Source organism: Erinaceus europaeus, chromosome 1, assembly GCF_950295315.1.
Source record: "Erinaceus europaeus chromosome 1, mEriEur2.1, whole genome shotgun sequence".
Classification (NCBI taxonomy): Eukaryota; Metazoa; Chordata; class Mammalia; order Eulipotyphla; family Erinaceidae; genus Erinaceus; species Erinaceus europaeus.
Window position 1 is genome coordinate 76,619,408 of NC_080162.1, and position 22,443 is coordinate 76,641,850.

General features: G+C 54.4%; 2 protein-coding genes and 1 long non-coding RNA gene across 6 annotated transcripts; 2 read left to right on the forward strand and 1 right to left on the reverse strand.

Moving 5' to 3' along the window:
- Nucleotides 1-1,821: 1,821 nt before the first annotated feature.
- Nucleotides 1,822-21,473, reverse strand: NECAB3 (N-terminal EF-hand calcium binding protein 3). 4 transcript variants are annotated; one of them, XR_009549153.1, is made up of 13 exons: nucleotides 21,233-21,471; nucleotides 19,377-19,401; nucleotides 17,871-17,979; nucleotides 17,021-17,046; nucleotides 16,743-16,840; nucleotides 5,113-5,249; nucleotides 4,817-4,932; nucleotides 4,629-4,708; nucleotides 4,478-4,531; nucleotides 3,951-4,063; nucleotides 3,742-3,816; nucleotides 2,626-3,156; nucleotides 1,822-2,452 (listed from the first exon to the last, which is right to left on the reverse strand). XR_009549153.1 is itself a non-coding variant. In XM_007522676.3 (13 exons), the coding sequence occupies exons 1-13, from the start codon at nucleotides 21,347-21,349 to the stop codon at nucleotides 2,424-2,426; spliced, it is 1,071 nt and encodes a 356-aa protein (XP_007522738.1). In that variant the 5' UTR covers nucleotides 21,350-21,468; the 3' UTR covers nucleotides 1,822-2,423. The 4 variants fall into 4 exon arrangements, 3 of the variants coding, with proteins under 3 accessions (XP_007522738.1, XP_060044588.1, XP_060044595.1); XM_007522676.3 differs by having other exon boundaries at nucleotides 2,626-2,717; nucleotides 21,233-21,468; XM_060188605.1 differs by lacking the exons at nucleotides 4,629-4,708; nucleotides 4,817-4,932 and having other exon boundaries at nucleotides 2,626-2,717.
- On the forward strand, nucleotides 9,055-10,370 carry LOC132537682 (uncharacterized). The gene is made up of 2 exons (XR_009549143.1): nucleotides 9,055-9,377; nucleotides 9,986-10,370. It is a non-coding gene; the product is annotated as an uncharacterized LOC132537682 (long non-coding RNA).
- On the forward strand, nucleotides 13,564-15,040 carry ACTL10 (actin like 10). The gene has a single exon (XM_007522696.3). The coding sequence runs from the start codon at nucleotides 13,620-13,622 to the stop codon at nucleotides 14,925-14,927; it is 1,308 nt and encodes a 435-aa protein (XP_007522758.1). The 5' UTR covers nucleotides 13,564-13,619; the 3' UTR covers nucleotides 14,928-15,040.
- Nucleotides 21,474-22,443: the final 970 nt, after the last annotated feature.

Here is a 22,443-nt window from a genome sequence, read left to right on the forward strand (position 1 = left end):
CCAGACTCCCTCTGGCCTGGCCCCCTCCCTCCTCCAGTGCCTCACTCTCCTGCTCTGCTTCCTGCCCCCACTGTCTGGAAACCCCCTCACTCCACAACCCAAACCACACACGGCTGTATCTGAGGAACTGAGGGACCAAGAGAACAGGCCTTGCAGGACTGACTGGCAGGCTCCAAGCCCACAGGAGGGAGGAAACCACCCCCACTGCCACAGGCTCAGGGTGAGGGCAGTCGGCCTAAGGCTTCAGCATCTTTGTTCAGAGAGACAGTAGAAGTTTTGGGATTTTTTTTCTTCTTTGAAACTTTACTGTTGTGGAGCCAGGAAATGGTATACTTAGTTAAGCGCACACACTAAGGCCTCTGGTTCTACCTGCAGGGGGAAAGCTTCACAAGTGGTGAAGTAGAGCTGCAGGTGTCTGTCTCTCTTCTTATCTCGCCCGCACCTCTCAATTTTCCTGTCGCTATCCAATAATAAATTAGGTAAAAATTTTAAAATGTTTACTATCACTGTTTTGTTTTTCTTATATTACTGGAAAGAAACAGATAAAAATTGAGAGGGGAGGGGAAGAGACAGGGAAACAGAGAGACACTTGCAGCCCTGTTTCACCACTTGCAAAGCTTTCCCCCTGCAGGTGGGGACCAGGAGCTTGAACCTGGTTCCTTGTGCACTGTAATGTGTGCATTTAACCAGGTGCACCACTGCCTGGCCCCCTTTTTCCTTTACTCTTTTTTAAAAATTATCTTTATTTATTGGATAGAGACAGCCAGAAGTTGAGAGGGAAGGGGGAGATAAGAGGGAGAGAGACAGAGGCACACCTGCAGCCCTGCTTCACCACTCGCAAAGCTTTCACACTGCAAGTGGGGAACCCGGAGCTTGAACCTGGCTCCTTGCACACTGTAACATGTACATTCAGCCAGGTGCACCACCGCCTGCCCTCCCCCCATACTTTTTCTTTAAAGATTTATTTATTTATGGGAAAGAGAGAAAACCACACATCACTCTGCCATATGTGATACCAGAGACTGCACACAGGATCTCATGCCTAAGAGTCCAACACTTTATTCATTGCACCACCTCCCGGGCTGTGTGTCCCTATGCTTTTTTTCTTTTTTTATGATGACAGAGAGTGAGAGAGAAATATACAGAAAGAGATACAGAGAGAAAGACATAGAGAGAAAGACTCTGCTCAGCTCTGGCTTACGGTGATGCTGAAGGTTGTACCTGGAACCACAGAACATCAAGCATGAGTCTTTTGCTGCCACTGTGTTTCTGTGGAAGGAGTGATACTCAGGGCGGAAAGCAGAATGAGCAACCCAGGAGGTGGTGCATGGATAAAATGCTGAACTCTTGGGCATGAGGTCCCGAGTTTGATGCCCTGCATCGCATGTACCAGAGTGATGCTTCCTTAACTCCCTTCCACCCACCCCAGCCCCCATAAATAAATCCATCTGAAAAAGGAAGAGGAGGAAAAAAAATCAAAACATGTCCCTACTTGGCTCTAAAACACGCTGAGACAGCCCAGCCTAGAGCTGTGTGTGTAGGTGTGTGGTGCCTTCCAAGAAGTGACAGGGATATGGAAGTGGGCCGACTGTTAACACACCTCCCCCCTGCTCTCCCCCCTTCACTGAGCCCACTGATCCTCTTCAGGTGGAGATAAGCTCTGGGTGCCCACCCCCTGGCCTGGAGAGTAGAGATGTGAGATCCTGGGGTGTGACTAAGTCCCCTCTGTCTGCAGGCCTGGAAGCTTGAGCTGGTTTCTGAAATGCAAAAGCCCCCCTCCCAACACCCCTCCTCGATGAGGAAGAAACAGGACACAACAGCGATAATCACTACCTTTATTGCCTCTAGGTTCAGAGGTATCTGGGGGCAGCAGGTGACTCTGGGCCCAAATTATTGCTATGTAACAAGGTCACCTTGGGGATTCCCACAGAGCCCTGAGTATGGGGTGGGTGAGAACATGCAAATGATATGTAGATGACATGCAAACTAGCCCAGAGGATGACTGAGAGCCTTACCCCCTCTGCAGACCTACCGCCCAGCCTTAGGGGCCTCCGAGGTTTGGGATGGGGGTGTCCCTGAGCAGCAGCCCTGGTTCTGCTGTTGGTTACGGAGGAGCAGCCTGGTGCCAGGACCCAGGAAGGAAGCAGGGCACCCACTGGTCAGCTGCAGGGCCTGAGGGCCAACCAGGTAGGGATGTCTGCGCTGGGCCAGGGGCCAGGACCTCAGCCTCCCAAACCAGCGGTCAGAGTGCATCAAAGGCCAAAGCTACAAACAGCACACTGCGAGAAATAAAGCAAGCAGCCTGGTGCCCTTCCTCGGGCTGGAAGAGCCCCTGGCAGGCAGGCAGGTGGGCGGAGAGGCAGCATGTCCTCAGGTGGTGCTGGGCAGCCAGTCCTGGAGGCCTGGGCTCACGCAGAGCAGGCTCAGTTATTATTCAAGATCCACCAAGAGGCTGTAGATCAGAGGTGGAAGTCACAGATGAGGGAGGGTCAGAGGTGAGGGTCACAGGTGGGGTCAGAGATGAGGATCAGAGGTGGGGGGGGCAAAGATGAGGGCTTAGAGGTGTGGGGTCAGAGGCTTCCAGGAGTTCACCACCTCTCCCTAGGACCCAGGGGCTGAGCACACCTGGGAAGAACACAGTGGTAAGGGTGTCCGGAGCTCGCAGGTGATCAATGAGGACGCGCTGGAAGGCCTTGCTGCAGGAGGATTGCTGGTGCCTAGGGGGATGTGGCAGATGGGGCTGCAGCCAGTCCCCCAAGAGCAGAGTGGTGTTGGGGAGAGTGCCCTAACCCCCCCCCCAGGGCTGCTGCCTGGGTCCATCCCTGTCCTTCCTCGTGTTGGCTCTGAGCCTCAGTGTTTCCCCCCTGCGAGTTGGGGTATAATGGTGTCCTTTCTCGGGGCAGTGTAAGTGTTGCCCAGGGCCACACACAAGGTGCCTGACACAGAGGGTGGCTTGGGGCTGACAGTACCCGGCAGCCAGGTCACCAGGCAGGGCACATGCTGTGCTGTGCACACAGCCCGGGTTCAACTCCTGGCACTACATGGGAGGTGCTATGGCACCACAAGCTGTGTGTGTGTGTGTGTGTGTGTGTGTGTGTGTGTGTGTGTGTAAATGGGCTGGAAGTAGTGAAATTGTGCAGGCTTAAGGTCCTAGTTCTGGAAAAGAAGATAGAGGGGGCAGGGTAAATAGCATAGAAACTCTCATGCCTGAGACTCCAAAGTTGCAGGTCCAATTCCCCCACCATCACGACCACCACAACAATAGAGATGAACAGTGCTCCAATAAAAATAAATAAATAAATAAATAAGAGGATGGAGTGGGGGTAGATAGCATAATGGTTACACAAAGGGAATCTCGTGCCTGAGGCTCCAAAGTCCTAGGTTCAATCCCCCGCACCACCATAAGTCAGAGCTGAGCAGTGCTTTGGTAAATAATAACACATAAATAAATAGGAGAAGGAGAATAAGGAAGACCAGTACAGGTGACTGGACACATCCATGCATCTGGACCTGTGTTCAGCTCTTTACATGTCAGGACACTTAACTCAGGAGGATGGGTCTGCTATCAGCCCCTCCTAGCAGCTGCCTTCCTCCATTAAGCCCACCATCACCCCCCACTACCACCCCTGTCAAGATAAGCGATGTTTCCCATTCATTGGGAAGGGGCCTGGGGCCCTGAGGGCAGGCAACCCGGGGTGGTCCTGCCTCTGCTCAGGGCTGTGGTGACAGCACCCCTCCTACCGTCTCCAAGAGGCCTCGTCCTGCCAGAACTCATACAGCATGAAGGAGGCGCCGTCCAGCTTCTGGGTGGACACACTGCACAACCAAGAAGACACCAGACCAGGCCAGGGCTGGCGCCACAGGTGCTGCCCCCACCAGGGGGGCCTCTGGAGAACCCCAGATGCCCAGCCTGGCTCTCCTGCTCCCTCCACCCCACCGCGAGCACTCACTGCAAGCATTGGCCCTGAGCCCGTGTGAAGTCCACATAGCAGCACAGGGCACGGTGGAAGTCTTGCAGGGCCTCCTCTGCCACCTGTACCTGCCGCTGGGCCACAAGGATGTGCTGGGAGGGAGGGAGGAAGCCAGGTGGCTGACGGGGGATGCAGAAGGCCCACACTAGCAACCTGTGCACCCCAACCAGCTTGTCCCAGACTTGGTCCACTCTGAGCTCAGACTACTGCCCCACCCTGGCCCAACAGCCCTGGCTGCTTCCTGCCAAGGTGACCACCCATTGTCCCTCACACCTGCAGGTTGCCCCTGGCCCCTCCCACCCCTCCAACTTGTATCCAAGGCACTGCACCCAGGGTGGGTGCTGGTGCCTGAGAAAGGCACTGATGTCTGCAGGGTCCCAGGCTGCAACTGGGGGTGGGGGACGGGGCTGGCAAGCTTGGATAGGGGGTGCTGGGTGGGCAAGCTCAGAGAACCCGTACTCCAAAAGCACCCCCTCTTGGGCTGACACTGCTCTGGGAGAACTCACTGAGTTGGACCCCTTGGTAAGCTCCTCTTCATGCAGGGGCTCCAGCCGGGGGGCCTGTGGGGACACAGGGTATAGACCAGGCCCCAGGCATATGGCTGCAAAGGGGCTTGCAGTGTCCCCCATCCCCCAACCCAGCCTCCCGGCCTTGCACCTTGCACTCTAGCTGGTCGATGAGCTCCTGGAGCCTGTTGACCTGAAGCCGCCATTGCATCTCAGCTTCTGAGCTGTGCCCTGGGGAGCCCACAAGGTGGGGGGGAGGGTGTAGGCATGAACCCCTGGAGCTCGTTGACCTCTCTGGAGGAGCAGGCACCCAGCCCTCCCAGTCCGCCTCAGGCCCACCTGTAACCGAGGAGCCTGGCCAGGTGGGAGACCAAGTGAGGCTCCTTGGGGCCCGGCGCCCTGCCCGCCGGCTGCCTCGGGGCCTGTTCTGCACTGTCTCGCTCTCTTCATGGGACCTAGGAGAGGAAGGGGCAGGGAGGCTCAGCCTGCTGTCCCCAGACCCGCAGAGGGACCCAGTCCTTGCCTCAGCCAAGACAGACTTCCAGGGACATCCAGCCTCAGAGCAGACCACTTCTTGCTTCTGGGCCCCTCGTGCTCCCACCCAAGAGCAAGAGTGAGTGGGGCTCCATGTCTACCCGGGCTTTCGGGCCTGGGCCTCCAGGGTCTCCGAAGCACCCTCCAGTGAGCTCTGCAGGGCCTGCAGCTGGCTCGCCGTCTCCCGCAGCAGGAAGCGTGTCACAAACTGGTCCACTTTGGTGGCCTGTTCATATTCCTGGGAGCAGAGGAGGATTGGTCACCACATCCAGCCCCAAGCGGCTATTTCTGCAATGGGATTCACCAGCCCCTCTGGCCTCCCCACCCTACCCCACCCCTGCATTACCCGGTGAATCAACAGTAGCTGCAGAGCACACAGGCCCTGCCTCTTTTCCTGCTTTCTAGGGCTCAAGGCTCCTTCCCCATTTCCCCCACCCCCACTCCCCTCAGCCCCCATGGCTGCCACCTGCAGTGAAGCCAGCCAGACTGGTGGAGGGAGAGGCCACAGGGCAGCCAGATGCTCATTCTGACACATGAAGTCAGTACTGTGACATGCCCCAAATTCACAGTCTAGGTCTGCAGACACCCATCCACCTCTGTTGCATCTGCTTAGCACCTTTCACCAGAAGCTACACAGCTGGGTCACTGTACACACACAGACACACACAGACACACACACACACACACACACACCCCAAACCATATCACCCATCCCTTCCTAAGGTGACCAGACATGGAAAGGTGACCAAGCCCTGTGCTACCCATCATGGGCTGGAGATTCCCCAGGACCTTCATCTCAGTGCCTCAGTTTCCTCACTATAAGATGAGGATGCTAGCCATCTTGGTGAGCTGTTAAAAGGTTCCAGTGGGGTCATGTGGTGGCACACCTGGCTGAGCACACATGGTACAGTGTTCAAGGACCTGGGTTCAAGTCCTGGGTCCCCACCTGCAGGGCAAAGGCTTCACAAGTGGTGAAGCAGGACTGCAGGTGTCTCTCTGTCTCTCTCCCTATCACCTCCTTCCCTCTCAATTTCTGGCTGTCTTTAGCTAATGAATAAATAAATACAATACAGAATTTTTTAAAAAGAGGTTCCAGTGACGTGATTCTTACATGGAATTAGGGCCTGGCACATAAGTTCTCCATCTATGAACTGTCATCAGCAGTCGGGAATAGCTCAGCTGATAGAGCACTGGACTTGCATGCCTCAGGTTCCCAGTTTGATCCCTTGCACTGCATATACCTGAATAGTGTTCTGGCTTCTCTCTCTCTTTCCTTCCCTTCCTCCCTCCCTCCCTCCCTCCCTCCCTCTTCTTTCTCTGTGTCTCATGTGAAACTCTGTCTTTCATATGCAATGAATATAATCTTTTTTTTTTTATCACCAGACTTAGCACTGGGGCTTGGTGCCTGCTCAATGAATTTGCTGCTCCCAGTGGCCACTTTTTCTTTTTCTTTTCTTTCATTTATTTGACAGGACAGAAAGAAATTGAGAGGGGTGGTAGAGATAGAGTGGAAAAGGAAGCCAGGAGGTGGCACACCTGTAAGCACTCACAGGACAGTGCACAAGAACCCAGGTTCAAGCCCCTGGTCCCCACCTGCAGGGGGAAAGCTTCACGAGTGGTGAAGTAGTGCTGCAGGTGTCTCTCTCTCTATCCCCCCTCCCCTCTCCACTTCTCTGTTTCTATCCAATAATAAACATTAAAGAGAGAGAGAGGAAAAGAGACACACCTGCAAACCTGCCCCACCACTCATGAAGCTTCCCCCTGCAGATGGAGACAGGGAGCTTGAACCTGGGTCCTTGCACATGGCAACATGTGTTCAACCAGGTGTCACCACTTGGCCCCTAATAAAATTTGTAAACTTGAATAAATCTGCTACATTTTTTTAAGAATGGGTGGAAAGAGCAGGTAGCACAGTGGATAAAATATTGGACTCAGAAGCATGAGGTACTAAGTTCAATTCCTGGCCACACTGTATCACAGCGATGCTTTGGTGTCCTCTCTCATTAATAAATACATAAATATATAAAAGAAGTATCACCAAGAGGGGGAGACAGCATAATGGTTGTGCCTGAGGCTCCAAAGTCCCAGGTTTAATCCCTCTCACCACCATAAGCCAGAGCTGAGCAGTGATCTGGTAAAAAAAAATAATAATCATTTGTTTAACATAATTGACAAGAAGCCTCCCTGCCCATTTGCACATTGAACAGTTTCAGATTTCCTGAGAATCTCCCCATATTCTCCTTATCCACCCTTCTCCCCCACCCCAACACAGCTGTGTGATGGCCCTCCACAAGAGATCCAAAGGCACCTCAGGCTTTGTCTCCTGTCCTTGGCTGCCTAGGCTCAGCATCATGAAGTCTTCCAGAATCGGATGAGCAGGGAGCCAAGGATAGAGGGCAGGCCAGGTTCTCCCATCCTGTGCTCTCTCCAAGCCTGCTCTCCAGACTTCCCTGGCTGTGCTCTCAGCTTCCTGAATCTTAGAATATTGAACCTTTTCAACATATTCACTGTTTAAGACTTAAGATGATTAATCAGGCTATTCTCATATCTGACATGATAGACTTTAAAATACATAAGATTAAAAAAGATAGGAATGGACACTACTTAATGCTCAGAGGATCAGTCAATCAAGAGGACTTAACAATTATTAATATCTATGCACCCAATGAGAAGCCATCTAAATACATCAAACTTCTACTGAAAGAGCTACAGCAATATATTAACAGTAACACAATCATAGTAGGGGACTTCAACACCCCACTATCTCAACTTGACAGATCATCCAGGAAGAAAATCAGTAAAGACATAAGGGAGCTAAATGAAGAGATAGATAACCTAGAACTATTGGACATTTTCAGAGTCATTCAGAGCAAGTTGTGGTATACATACACAATGGAATACTACTCAGCTGTAAAAAATGGTGACTTCACCGTTTTCAGCCGATCTTGGATGGACCTTGAAAAAATCATGTTGAGTGAAATAAGTCAGAAACAGAAGGATGAATATGGGATGATCTCACTCTCAGGCCGAAGTTGAAAAACAAGATTAGAAAAGAAAACACAAGTCGAACCTGAAATGGAATTGGAGTACTACACCAAAGTAAAAGACTCTGGGGTGGGTGGGTGGGTGGGGATAATACAGGTCCATGAAAAATGATGAATGAAATAGTGGGGGTTTTATTGCTAAATGGGAATCTGGGGAATGTTATGCATGTAAAAAATAAATAAATAAATAAATAAATAAAAAAGATGATTAATCAGAGGAAGCAGTGGTATACCAGTAGACCACACACTTTATCATGCACATGGACATGGGTTCAAGCCCCTGGTCCCTACCTGCAATGGGGAAGCTTCATAAGGGGTGAAGCAATGCTGCAGGTATCTCTCTTTCTCCCTCTCCTTTCTCCCTCTTAATTTCTCTGGCTGTGCCAAGTCCAAGCTGAATTTCATTTAATCCTTGTAACCACTTACAAGAACTTTAACTGACTCCATTCTGCAACTGGATGACTGAAGGAGGCTTAATAAAGCATGTTTACATTGCTCAAGGCCACACAACCAATGTCAAAGCCAGATTATTTTTTCTTTTGCAGCATTGTGTACACAGATCTGCCATTCCCAAGCCAACTGTTTCATTCTTCTTAATTTTTATTATCTTTTGTTGTTGTCATTGCCAGTACTTCCCTGCTCCAGGCTGACTTCTCTAGACAGACAGAGGAAAATACACCACAGCACCAAAGCTTCCTCCAGTGTGGTGTGGGCCAGACTGGAACCTAGGTTTTGTGCATGACAGAGCAGGTGCACTGTGCAGGTAAGCTATTTTGCCAGTCCATCCTTTCCTAGATAAAGAGGCGAGGAGAAAAAGACCCAGGTTCTGCATCTCTGCTCCACCATCCAATAATTTATGGGGCTCTCCCTGGTGCCATGGTGCTCCTATGTGCTACTGGGGCCTGAACATGGGCCTTATATACGTTAAGGTCTGTGTTATACCAGGTGAGCTATCTCCTGGCTCAGATCCAGAAGCCAAACTCAGGCATAAGAAATTCCTCTTACTCAACACTAAGCACCTGACACATATCGTCTAATTAACCATCACTAGCTCACATGTACAGCTGAGAAACCAAGCCCAGTGGTCACAGAGGAAATGGAGCCCAGATCTGCCTGTGGGTTCTGAGTGGGCTCAGGGCCTGGAGATGGAGAGATCAGCTTGTGATGTCACAATGTGGCCTCCCCAGAGTGGAGGCTGGGCCCCTCCCTCCCCAGAAGCAGGACAGAGCAGCCCTGCCTTAGCAAACAGCAAGCAGTCTCCAAAAAAGAGCCCTGGTGCCCAGACACCACACATGGACAGAAAATGGCAGATACTGAAGCGGGTAAGTGGAACAGGGGTGGGCAGGTGGAGCCAGGGGCCCAGAGAAGTGGCGTGGGGACTGAGTCTGGGCCTTGTGGGAAGAACATTAGAGACCCCTCCTGGAGACAAAGATGCCAAGAACCCACGTGGGTATGGACAGTTCCTGAAAGCCAGAGGGGGAGGGCAGGGACCCAGAAACCAGGAGATGGATGAGTGGGGAGCCCCGTTAAGTGGATGGAGGTGCTGGCAGGGCAAGTCAGGCCGAGTTGGCAGTGCTGAGGACAATCCTTCCCCCTTCCCCTAACCCCCACCTGCCCCCAGACTCAACTGCAACTCCCCCCACCATTCATTCACAAGGGCAGAAGTGCTGGGCAGGCAGAGGCCAGTGAGGGCCCTACCGTGCAGGCAGGGAGCCCAAACACCTGGACAGAGAGAGGTCTCAGGTGGTTAGTCTGAAAGCAGAGGACAAAGGAGTGCCAGGTCATGGGTCAGGGTGGACGACCCCCCCCCCCAACCCTTTGGTCTGGGCAAATGGTGGGGACCCTGGGAGGCAAGACTATGGCAAGTGAGGTCTGCCAGGAAGGCAAGGGGGGCTTTTCCCCTCAGATCAAGATCATACTCTGCCCCCAGATGAAGAGGCAGTGCCTGGCTGAGGTGGCAGGCAGCCGGCTCCAACTTCAGGTCCAGGAGGGTAGCTGAGGATGCAGCAGGCTCCCCAGACAGCTCCCAGGCGGCAGTGCCCCTGCAGCAAGGAGCCAGTGGTACCAGAGCCTGCTGGCGTGCAAGATGAAGACAGTCATGGTCTGCCTGATGCTTCCGGATGTGCAGAGACAGAAGAGGCACCTTGGGGTGGGTGGGCCCGACCTCACACAGGCTGACTTGGGCTCTCTACTCGCCAGTGTGCCCCATATCACAGTCTCCCCCCACCACTGAGGAGCGGCAGCTCAGCTGGGGCATCCTGAGGCTTGGTGTCCACCGGCTGCCAGAGGCCAACCCAATAAAGAGCCTGTAGTCACCCTGTTGCCTGCCGGCTCTGTGTGAGGCCCAGAAGAAGTGGAGATGAACAGGCTTCGTGAAGCTATAGCAGCAAACCAAGGCTTGTTTTGGCCTCTGCCTTGTGGCTCAAAAGTCAGAAGCCCTGCCTGGAGGAGCAAGGCCATGTCCATTCCCACTCCAAACTCCAGGCTCCAGTCAGCCCCTGCCAGACCTGCAGGTTAGGGGAGCCAGGCCTGGGCAAAGCCAGGCCACTCTCTGAGAACCTACTTGCAGCAGAGACTTGGCATATCCAGTACCCTGCACTCACAAATCAACCTAAGGAAAGGGGCTCCCAGCAAGCAGTCACATCCCCAAGAAAAGGCTGTGAGGTCCCACAGTTAACAAGGGTGGGTTTAAGGCTCACATCCACCTGATAGAGTGAGCGCCTAGAAAGAGGAGCTGGGGTGCCTGGGCCTGTGACCCTCACTCCCACCCCACTCTGCTTGGCAACCTGCAAGGCATCTCAGTCACTTGCCTCCCAATCTGCCCTGTCCCATCCCTCTCCCTGAACTGCAGTCAAATCCTTCTTCCGTGTCTGTCTAACTGGCTCCCCGTAGACACCCAAATCTTTTATAAGAATGTGCAGGAGGAGAGTTGGGCAGTAGCACAGTGGCTTAAGCACATGTGGTGTAAAGCGCAAGGACCGGTGTAAGGATCCCAGTTGGAGCCCCCGGCTCTCCACCTGCAGGGGAGTCGCTTCACAAGTGGTGAAGCAGGTCTGCAGATGTCTATCTTTCTCTCCCCCTCTCTATCTTCCCCTCCTCTCTCCACTTCTCTCTGTCCTATCCAACAATGACAACAACAACAATAACTACAACAAACTTAAAAATTAAAAATGAATGAAGTATTAGACTCTCAAGCATATGAAAGTATGAGTTCCATCCCCAGCATCATGTTTCATGAGTGATGTTCTGCTTTCTCATGTTTATCATTAATAAATATACTTTTAAAGTGTGCAGAGCTGGGGAGATAGTATAATGGTTATGAAAAATATTTCCATGCCTGAGGTCCCAGATTCCAAGGTCTCCCAGATTCAACTCTGCACTATCATAAGTCAGAGCTCAGTAGTGCTCTGGTAAAATAATTCAGTAAAGGGAGTCGGGTGGTAGCACAACAGTTTAGGCGCACATGGCGCAAAGCGCAAGGACCAGCATAAGGATCCCGGTTCAAGCCCCCGGCTCCCCACCTGTAGGAAAGTCGCTTCACAAGTGGTGAAGCAGGTCTGCAGGTGTCTATCTTTCTCTCCCCCTCTCTGTCTTCCCCTCCTCTCTCCATTTCTCTCTGTCCTATCCAACAACAACGACAGCAACAACAATAATAACTACAATAATAAAACAAGGGCAACAAAAGGGAAAAATTAAAATAATTCAGTAAAAATGTGCAGGCACCGGGGGTCGGGCGGTAGCTCAGCGGGTTAAGCACACGTGGCACGAAGTGCAAGGACAAATCATAAGGATCCCGGTTCGATCCCCCACCTCCCCACCTGCAGAGGGGTCACTTCACAAGCAGTGAAGCGGTCTGCAGATGTCTTTCTCTCCCTCTCTGTCTTCCCCTCCTCTCTCCATTTCTCTCTGTCCTATCCAACAACAACGACATGAATAACAACAATGATAACTACAACAACAATGAAACAAGGGCAACAAAAGGGGAAAAAAATGTGCAGGCACCAAGAAAGAGTTCATCCAGTGGAGGGCACATTTTGCCATATGTGAGAATCTAGTTTTGTGTCCCCAGCACCGTTTCTTTTTGTCTATCTGAAACTGAAATGGAAAGTGTGCTGAGAGCAGTGGAACTGTACAGATGACAGGCCCCAGAAGGAAAAAAAAAAAAAATCACACCAGCCGCCTCTGTGGTCCTCTCATGCTGCTTATCCTCCCTGACTCACCCACGAGAGGCCCAGCACATTGTCTCTGGGCAGGACCCAGCTGCACTCCTCACTGTCCAGGGCCAAAGCCAGCTCCACTCCTAGCACTGCCCAGTCTTCCCAACACATTCGCTTCCTTGCACTGCATACCACGCTCAATAGGCCACCTTTGGAGGCCAGTGTGGATGTCTCACCCAACTCATGTGCCACCATCCTGCCTTCTGTTGGAGACACTTTGCTCAGCATCAGTATCATCACTACTCTCTCCATATTGCAGCACCTCCTCACTGCAGTGAGAACCTCCCTGCCCTCGTCCACCATCCACCCGGTTACAGTCGGCACCGTACCCCTCAACAGACACTGATCAACCAGCACCAGCAGGTTTTAGAGTTGCTTCCTAGGGACCACAGTTCAGGAACTGTGCGAAACTGTTTCCTGATACACACATGGAGCCACACACGGAGAGCAGAATAAGGGCTCAGGGGCAATACCCATGCAGGGACCTGGCTGTCAACGTTCCCTGCTCCCTGCTTGCTCTGAAACTTGATCCCTCCCTCCCCAATGTGCTTGGAACCCACAGACACACACAATCACCAAATCCCTACTCTAGCTCAAACTCACCTAAGTGGGTCTTCCATGTGTGACCAAAATAACCCCAAAAGGAGACTCTGCTGAGACGTGGCATTTTCCCAGTGTGAGGACTGTCACTACCTTTTAGGGGGAGAAACTGAGCGGGGGGGGGGGGGGGGATTTGGATTTGTTCAGGGGCACCTGGGGAGTCAGCTTTAGAGGTGAGGCACACACTCGGGCCTAAGCTGAATCCATACATGGAAGGCCTGAAGGGAAGGCCTTTGCGCTGTCCAGGCCCCTTGGGGTTGAGCCCACAGGGCCCTCAAAGTGGCCACAGATCTGTGAGAAAGAGCTTTCTTTTCACGGCTGAGAAGAGGGGCCACACATCTGGCCAGAGTACATCAGATCATCCCAAGTAGTTTGAGGGAGGAATCAGACTGGCTGTGCTGGGCAGTCAGCCCCGATAGCCAAAGCCAAAGCTGCCTCTGGCAGTGACCCAGGAAAGAAGATCCCCTGTCATTGGGGGGGGGGGGGGGTGCTGAGAACTGAGGTCACAATGAGTCGAATCCAAGTTCTTTTCCGTCCTCCTCTGATCACTGCCTCCCATAGACATCCACAGCCAGGAACTGCTCAGGCCAAGTCCAGGTAAGAAGGACCCAAATGGGGCTGGATTTCTGGGTCCCCAAAAGGAAACATAAGTCCCGATGACAACGCCACACCGCGGCCTTTTCATTCCAGAGCTCTACCTGGAACGACTGACCAGGCCACCTCAATACCCACTTCCCTCCAGGCGCGATGGAGCCCGGCGCGGGGTGGGACCCTGAGCCGCAGGAGGACAGGGAAGAGCCAGGAAAGCTGCGCGGCGGCGGCGGCGGCGGCGGCGTCCCCCGAGCAGGCCAAATGGGCTCGGCCCCGGGGGCGGAGCCTGGGTCGCGGGTTCGCGCCAAGCGAGCGGTGTCTACAGCGTGGGGCCGTGGGGCCGCCTGGCCGCCCTGCCTGGGCCGCATCGCCGTGGTGGTGGACCAGGGCTCGGGCTTCTCCAAGGCGGGCTTCGCGGGCGAGGCCCAGCCGCGCCTGGTGCTCAAGAGCTCCTGCCTGGTGCCCAGCTGGGACCGGCCGGTGCTGCCGGGCGCGCCGGGCTGCGAGCTGGCGGGCGGCGTGGCGCGCGCGCACCCCATCAAGCACGGGGTGGTGGTGGACTGGGAAGCGCTCGAGGGGCTGTGGGAGCGGCTGCTGGTGGGCGGCCTGCGCGTGAGCCCCGAGCAGTGGCCGGTGCTGGTGAGCGACTCGCCGTCGGCGCCGCCCGCGGGCCGCGAGAGGGTGGCCGAGCTGCTGTTCGAGGCCCTGGCGGTGCCCGCCTGCCACATGGCCAGCTCGGCGCTGCTGGCGCTCTGCTCCACCGGCGCCCTCAGCGGGCTGGCCGTGGAGGCGGGCGCCGGCGTGTGCCACGCCACCCCGGTCTACGCGGGCCACTCGTGGCACGGCGCCACCTACCGGCTGGACGTGGCGGGCAGCACCCTGTCCCGCTACCTGCGGGACCTGCTGGTGGCGGCGTGTCCGGACCTGCAGCTGCAGCCCCTGCCCCGCAAGGCCGTCACGCACGTCAAGAAGCGCTGCTGCTACGTGTCCCTGGACTTCGAGGGTGACCTCCACAACCCAGCCCGCCAGCACCCGACCAGCGTCTGCCTGGCTGATGGGTGCTCCGTCTGCCTCAGCAGCGAGCGCTTCCGCTGCCCAGAGCCCATCTTTCAGCCGGGCCTGGTGGGCCAGGCCGAGCCAGGACTGCCCACGCTGGCCTTCCAGGCCCTGCAGAGGGTGCCGTCCACACTGCGCAGGCGGCTGGCGGGCACCGTGGTGCTGGCCGGGGGCTCCACGCTTTTCCCCGGCTTCACCGAGCGCCTTGAGCTGGAGCTGGAGGCCCAGTGCCGGCGGCATGGCTACGGGGCACTGCAACCGCGCCTGGTGGCCAAGCCTGGACGGGGCACAGCTGTGTGGACAGGTGGTTCCATGGTGGCCTCCTTGGGCTCCTTCCCGTGCCACTGGATGACCCGGGCCGAGTACCAGGAGTGTGGCCCCAAGCTGGTGCACAAAGTGTTCAACTGAGTCAAGCTGGGCTGCAGAGGCTGGTGCCTTGCGGCTGTGTGGTGGCTGTGGGCTAGGCTGCCCTCGCTGGAGCAGAGGCACTGACTGCCAGATAAAAGTCTCACTTAATTACACCTGGCAGAGTCATCGTGTGCTGATGGGGCCCCATCCTTTTCTAGGGTGGGATGTGGGGGAGGGGGTAGTAAGGTCCCCTGGGGCTCTCACTTTGTCCTGTAGCTTGAATCCCTCCCCCTTAACCACTGCCAGTTAAGAGACTAGCGACCTTGATACCCAAGGCCAGGGCTCTGTTTCCATTGGCAACAGTGAGGCACCGGCCCCTCCATTGTCCACAGACATGAAGTCCTCTTAATATGGCAGCCTCTCATTGTGTGCTATTTCCTATGTCAGGCCCCAGGGGGTGACCCCTTGAGTGGCTGCTGACTTCCTTTATGAATTCAAGGGCAGGAGAGGCATCCTCTGCTCCATGTGCTGGGGCCTCTCCGGTCAGTGAGAGCCAGCAGTTTCCCAGACATCATCTTGGGCCTGCTCACTCTCCTTCCCTACCCCCCTTTTTTAAAAATATATTTAAAAATTTTTTAAATATTGATTTCCTTTTGTTGCCCTTGTTTTTTTTAAATATTTATTCCCTTTTGTTGCCCTTGTTGTTTTATTGTTATTGTTGTCATTGTTGTTGGATAGGACAGAGAGAAATGGAGAGAGGAGGGGAATACAGAGAGGGGGAGAGAAAGACAGACACCTGCAGACCTGCTTCACCGCTTGTGAAACAACTCCCCTGCAGGTGGGGAGCTGGGGGTTCGAACCGGAATCCTTATGCCGGTCCTTGCGCTTTGCGCCACGTGCACTTAACCTGCTGCATTACCACCCAACTCCCCCTCTACTCCTTAAGGGAGGTGAAGACATTTCTTCAAAGGACATACAAAGGGAGGGGCAGCTCAGGTCATGGACTTTTTTCAAAGTCACCCTCCAGAGGCCTAGAGCCCAACAAGCACTGCATGTGCTTTGAGAGCACACATACACATGTAGACTGACTAGCGGGTCCATGGGTGCCTGCTACTCACACATGTCCTCAGCAAGCTGCACACGCTGTACACAGGAGCACAGGCTGTGGGCATGTGTGAATGTGCCCCACCCCCAGGACATCCTGGCCACATCTGGGCTTGATACCCCACAGCAATGAAAAAAACAGAAATAGGAGCTGAGTGGTGGCACTCCCAGTGCAGGACATATTACCATGCACGAGGACTCGGGTTCAAGCTCCCAGTCCCCACCTGCAGGGGGGAAGCTTCACAAGCAGTGGAGCAGTGCTGCTGGGGTCTCCCCTTCTCTCTGTCTCTGTCTCTCCCTCTCATTTCTCTGTTTCTCAACCTCTATCGAAGAAAAAGAAAATGACCACTGGAAGTGGTGGATTCATTGTACAGGCACCAAACCCTAGTGATAACCCAGGTGGCAAAAAAATAAAAACCAGAAACTGTTCAGGTCCAGGCATTAAGTTCCTACTGTGTGCCATGCATAGTTCTGAGTGCTGAGAACAAGACAAAAATCACTGCCTTGATTCTCATTTAATTGTCAACAAATGCAGGGAGAGAGGCTTTGTTTTATCCCCAGCTTTCAGATGAGGAAACTGGGGGGTATAGCTCAGTGGTCGAGCATTTGACTGTATATGAGGAAACTGAGGCCCAGAGAGATGGTGTGTAGCCAAATAGCAAGAAAACCAGACCCTTGTTCCACGGCCCTGAGCCCCACTGGTGGAGGCTCCTACAGCACAGCAGACACCTTGCCCTTACTTGGGCCCCTGCCCCGAGTCACTCCACTCACCAGCTTGGTGGTGTCCATGGCAGTGAGCACTGCACGGTTCAGAGACTCCAAGGCAGCTAGCACCGGCTGATAGACACCCAAGTGTTCTGAAAAGTAGTCTGCAGACAAAGGAGGGGTTCAAGGGTCCCCTGACACCCCTACCCACCTGTCTGCCCAATCTCAAAAGGCCTCAAGCTCTGAGCCTAGCCCAGCCCACTCCATGAGGATACCAGTCCCAGTGGTGCCACACCCAACCTCTCCAGGGGTCCCAGCAGATGGGGGTGTCCCTGACTACTCACCACACAGCTTCTCCGTCTCCAGATTGCTACAGAGAAAAGAATGAACCTGAGGACTTGGGTCTGAAAAGCCAGAACTTTGCAGCCCATGCTTCTCCTCGCTCCCCACCTGACTCACTGAGAAGAGGGGACTTCACTTTCACCCCAGGTTAATGTGTTCTGTGGGCAGAGAGGGGAGCAGCAAGGGTACTATTTTGGGGAGGGGTGAGAACCCACTTTCTTCCTCCAAGATGGCTGTAAACCTGGGGAGGTGGCTGCAGACACAGTCGAGAGAGAGCTGGGAAGGGGAAGACTGAATGAGGGGAGGGTGAAAACAAAGCGGGGTTTTCCTCGGTAGGTCTGGGAGGGCTTTCTGGAGGATGGGCTAAGTTAGATCTTGAAGGTCAAGGAATCTGGGGTGTCTGCTTGAGGATTGGTGGGGTGGTAGCAAACCAGACAAAAGCTATCCAACCATGGTTTCAGAATAGAAACGGGCACGGCACCACTGAATGTTGACCCAGAGTCTAGACTCTAATGGCATGGGAATGAGTGGAAGAACAGCTGGGTGCCTGGGTGTGCGCATGTGTGCGCCTGCATCCTCTGGTTCCTGCGGGAAGCAGATTGGGGAAGGGACCTGTGGGCTGAACCACGGTGGTGACTCAGGCCTGGCTATTTTGGGGTCCCAGCTGGAAGCAGTGTGATGGGCAAGGCTAGAGCCAGGAGTGGTGGGTGGTGGGTGGATACAGTTGGCACTGTGTTGTACCCCCTTCCCCCTCCTCCATAAGGAATCAAGGCAGCAGGGGACACAGTAGGGTTGGGACAATCTGGCTTCACATCTATGCACAGCCCATCCAGCCCCCCTTTTCATACTCACTCAGTGGGATGCCCATCAATGCTGCTGAACAACTCCCGCAGCTCTGCTGGGCTGAGAACCCCATCAGCGAAGTAATTCTGGAACTCCTCAAATGAGAGCTTCCCGTCATCTGGGTAGGGGGGTAGGGGAGCAGAGTTGGTATCTTGACCCCCAGCTATACCCCTACCACCAGGCCCAGATCCCCAGAAAGATTATCAGTATCTTGCAACCACCCAGGTAAGTGGGTCAGGAGTCTGAGCTGGGGGGAAGGACCAGGCTGCAGGGACCAAAGGGGGCTGGGGCCCCCAGAGGTGCCCACTAAGGCAGCAGAGCCCACTCTGTAGGCATACTGAGGGAGGGACTCAGTAAGTGCTTGGCACCTAAAGAAACAAATAGCCTAGGGCATATCCAGGTCACAGCAGAGCCTAGATGCCACACACGCTGGACAGCCTGGCTGCGAGGTAGAGGGGAGCTCCAAGCTTTGGGCCTGGCGCTTCACTGATGAGCCAAAGGGGGTTAGATGAGATCTCCCCAATGAGCTCTGGTAGACTGGCACATCAGGGAGGCCCTCCCCATCAGTCACAGGAGGACACATGGCAGAGGTTAAGACACTTGAATGGGGCGGCCAAAGACGGAGGATTCAACCTGTACAGTGATAGGGAGAGGGGTGTCTGGGCATCCCTGGAATGCTCTGATCTGAACTAAACCATGTGTCTTGATGGATGGAATAAGGCAGTCAGTCTCTGCTGATCTGAAGAGACCCCATGAAAAAGGCTGGAGGAGGGGAGAACACTCCTGTCTCAAGGAGGCAGAAACACAAAAGGCCCCAAAGTCACCAGGAGGAAATGAGATGAAGGCCAAGTGGTCAGCCTCAATTCAGATTTTCAGCTGGTCAACAGGGCACAGTGGGCAGCTTGAAGTCACCTGGGCACTGACTTTGCCAACCTAAGGGCTTCTGCTTTAGTTTTGGAGGTTTTCCTAGACCAAGACCTGAATCTAGAGGAACTACAGCAGGGGGCGCTCACTTCCTGAACACACTGGGTCTAAATGAAATGGTTGATTATACAGAGTTACTAGGGCATTTCTTCATCTGCCCCACCCTTCCGAACCCGCTCACACTAGCAATCTGGAACCAACAAGCATTATAGTAGACCAACATTCAAAGCCCAGCACTTCAAGACTGTGTGACTCCAGGCAACCTGTGTCACCTCTCTGGGGTTCTTCTTTGTGACATGGAGTGGAGAATTCCCACCTTGCTGCTGGTCATGGGAACACAAAAGCATATATAGGAAGGACCCAATGCCTGAAAGCAAGTTCTCACCTTTATTCTCCATCCTGTTAAATTGAGTTCAAAAGGGGTACTTCCTCCAGGGAGAATACCTTGATTGATCTACTGATTTGGGCTCTCTACCTCTGCAGATTTTTTTCTACAGTCTAGAATGTATTCCCAAACCCCAGTGCTCCCCTGAGCTTCTCTGCTGTCCCCTACCATTCCCCCTGCTGTGACCCAGGGAAAGCAACACTCACCATTCTTGTCTGCTCTGTGAAAAACCTAGAGGACAAAGGAGCATGGGTGGGAGCTGCGAGTGCGGCCTGGGAGGCAAGAGGCCCCCCGCAGCTCAGGAGGGCCCCAGATGGCCCACCTCCTGCCTCCTGCCCACTGTGATCCCACCCCCTGCCCAGCTCCCCCACCTGCAGGAGCTTTCTCCACAGGAAGAGCACACAGCAACCCTACTGCTCAGCCCCCTGAGGTCTAGACTCAAGGGGGATATACCAGGCCAGCTCCCTGCACCCCACAGCTCTGCCCGCATCCAGCCCCAAGCCTCCTGGCACAGCCCCAGCTTAAGGAAGCTGGGGAGAAGGGCCAAGATGCAGCTTGAGGATCCTGGGCAGCCATCCCAGACCTGACCCTCCAACTCTGCTGTGCAGGCACAGGCCACCCCCAAACTCCTAGATGCTTCTCTGCATGCTTACAGAAGATCCTGACACGCAGGCAGTGGAGAGATGGATATCTATATACATACACATTGCAGCCACTCCTCCCCCCACTAGCACATGAAGGTGGGAGGCAAGCTTGACATTCACCTTTCCAGAGTCAGGGCCTCCTATAAAGGCCAGCTCAGTCGGAGTCTCGAACAGGTGCATGCAAGGGGCAAAGGAAGTGAGCAAACAAGTGCACACATGGAGAAGCAGAGGTGAAAGAGACAGGGCAGGTGACAGACAGGAGCAGAACCAGGCAAGGTTTTAGCTTCCCCCAAGAACTTGACCAAGCAGCCCCGCAAATGGAGACCAGCAGGACTGGCCAGGTGGGCAGGCTGAAGCCTGGCCAGGTGCCATCAACTCCATACCCCAAAGCCTTTCTCCACCAGGTACACCCCTGAAGCTCTGAGATGCACCCAGTCTGGCTCACAGTCTACCCTGGTTCAGGGTCACACAGCAGTTCAGTGGCCTGGCTGGGGCAGATATACTGGGGATGGGGACAGGGAAGTACCAGGTTAGGGACAGGATGCTGAGCTAGAGTGAGGACACCTGGGACCACACCCCAGGGTGCCCTTGCCTCCTAGTGTGACCTCACGCATATCCCTCACCCTCCTGGCCTTGGTCTGTCCATCCGGAATTGGAAGAGGTCAACTCCCTTCTAGCTGAGAGGACAGTGGTCAAGGTGCTGAGTCACTGGGCAGTGGGCAGGGAGCAGCAGAGCCTTTCTCCCTAGTAAGGACCCCAACAGTGGGACCAGAAGAGGGCAGAGCCAGAGCCGGTGCTGCAGGGAAAGGTAGGGCAGGGGTTCAGGGAAATGACTAAGACCCAGCCAGACTGTTCCTCTCTGGGGAACATGGGCTGCCACCCATGGGAGTCCAGACCACCAGGGGGGCAGTTCTGGGCATCCCTGACCAACTGTATAGGGAACTCACAGTCCCTGGGTCAGGTCTCGGGGTTTCTGGGGTTAGCAGTGGTCCAAGAGTTAGGGTCTTACACTCCCAGACACCCAGTCCTGGTCAGCCCAGCCTGGGGCTGTCAGAAGGGCTCCGCGAAAGCTCCGCCAGTGGAGTCCCCCCCTCGGCGGACACATGCGTGAGGCTAGGCGCAGGGGCGGGGGCGGGAGGGATGGTGACACGGAACCAGGAGAGGAGTGGCAGCTAAAGGGATACAAAGCCTGCGAGATGAAGGAAACAGACAGCAGAGTCGGAGAGACAGCGATAAGAGACCCAGAGACAGGCATGTCTCCTAACAGACCAAGTGGAAGAGATGCTGACAGAGATGGGGACAAACAGGGAGAACTGAGGCAGGGCAAGGCAAGCAGAGCTCAGCACACAAGAAGAGATAAGAGACCTGGAGAGACAGAGACACCATCCCCCGGAGCACCCGACCCGCTCCCCACTCACGTCCTGGAAGAGCGCGTGTCCGGCGGGCCCGGCAGAGGGTGGGGGCGCGGGGGGCCGCGGGCGCTCGGGCGCAGGGGGCCGGAGCAGGCACACGGTGAGCAGCCCTGCGCACGCCATGGCGCCGCCTCCCCGGGCTGGGCTCCGCTGGCTGCCGCTGGGGATCCCTTCGCGGACTTGGGGGGACTGCGAGGGAGGGCGCCAGCCTGTTGGCGCCGGCGCGGACCCTGGGCCCCGCCCCCAAGGCTCCGCCCACTGTCCAGGCCGGCAGGGAGGCCCCCTTCTGCGCACCCCAGGGTGTGGGTCAGCCCTCCTCTCCGTGCATCTTTAGAGGCTCTCATATGTAGAATGAACCCCAGCATTGCTCTTTTCGCTTTTCAGTAGAATCTCCCTGAGGAGTGGCCACCACAGAATTAAGATTTTCCCCTCAACCTCAAGCAATTCTTTCCAACAGAATCTGGCTGCACAAATAATATCCAGCTGGGGAATACTACAGAGTCAGGAAAACGGAGGCCCGCAGGTATCCACAGAGAGCAGGTCCCAATGTTGTGGGGTCAACACAACAGACCTCAGATGTGTAACTGACTGGCCCAAGAAACACCAGTAAATAACAGCACCCAATTTGCAAGTGTGGAGTCATTAGTTTGATCCCTGACATTGTATATGCCAGAGTGCTGTTATTTTTCGTGTTAATAATAAATCTTTATTAAAAACAAACAACAGCACAATGGAATGGTATGTGGTGGGCAAAACCTTAAAGTGGTTTTACCTCGTTGTTTGTGTCATCTGTAAAACAACAGTCATAGTAGATTTGTTAGGATTGTATGCAAAAGGTTTAATAGGGAGTGGCGCCAGCTGAGGAAACAGCTCACTTGTAAAATGCACTATTTTGACATGTGTGCTACCCAGGTTCAAGCATAGCCCCGAACTTGAAGGAAGCTTCAGTGCTGTGGTCTCTTTCTCTCTGCCTGTCTCTACTGGAAGAAACCCCACTTCAGGTTTTGTTAAATATGAATGTGTGGACTATTTCCTGCCTGTCCTCCTCTACTTTATGGTTTGACTAGCAGAGCGTAGGACTTTCAGACCCAAGATTCCTGGTTCAAGTCTCTATGTCCCAGAGTGCTCCGGCTTAGTCTTATTCTCCCTCCTCTCAGTGAAAATTGCTTTCAGCTTAAGAGCCACCTTTCAGGAAGCCCTCCCTGATTTTCTCATTT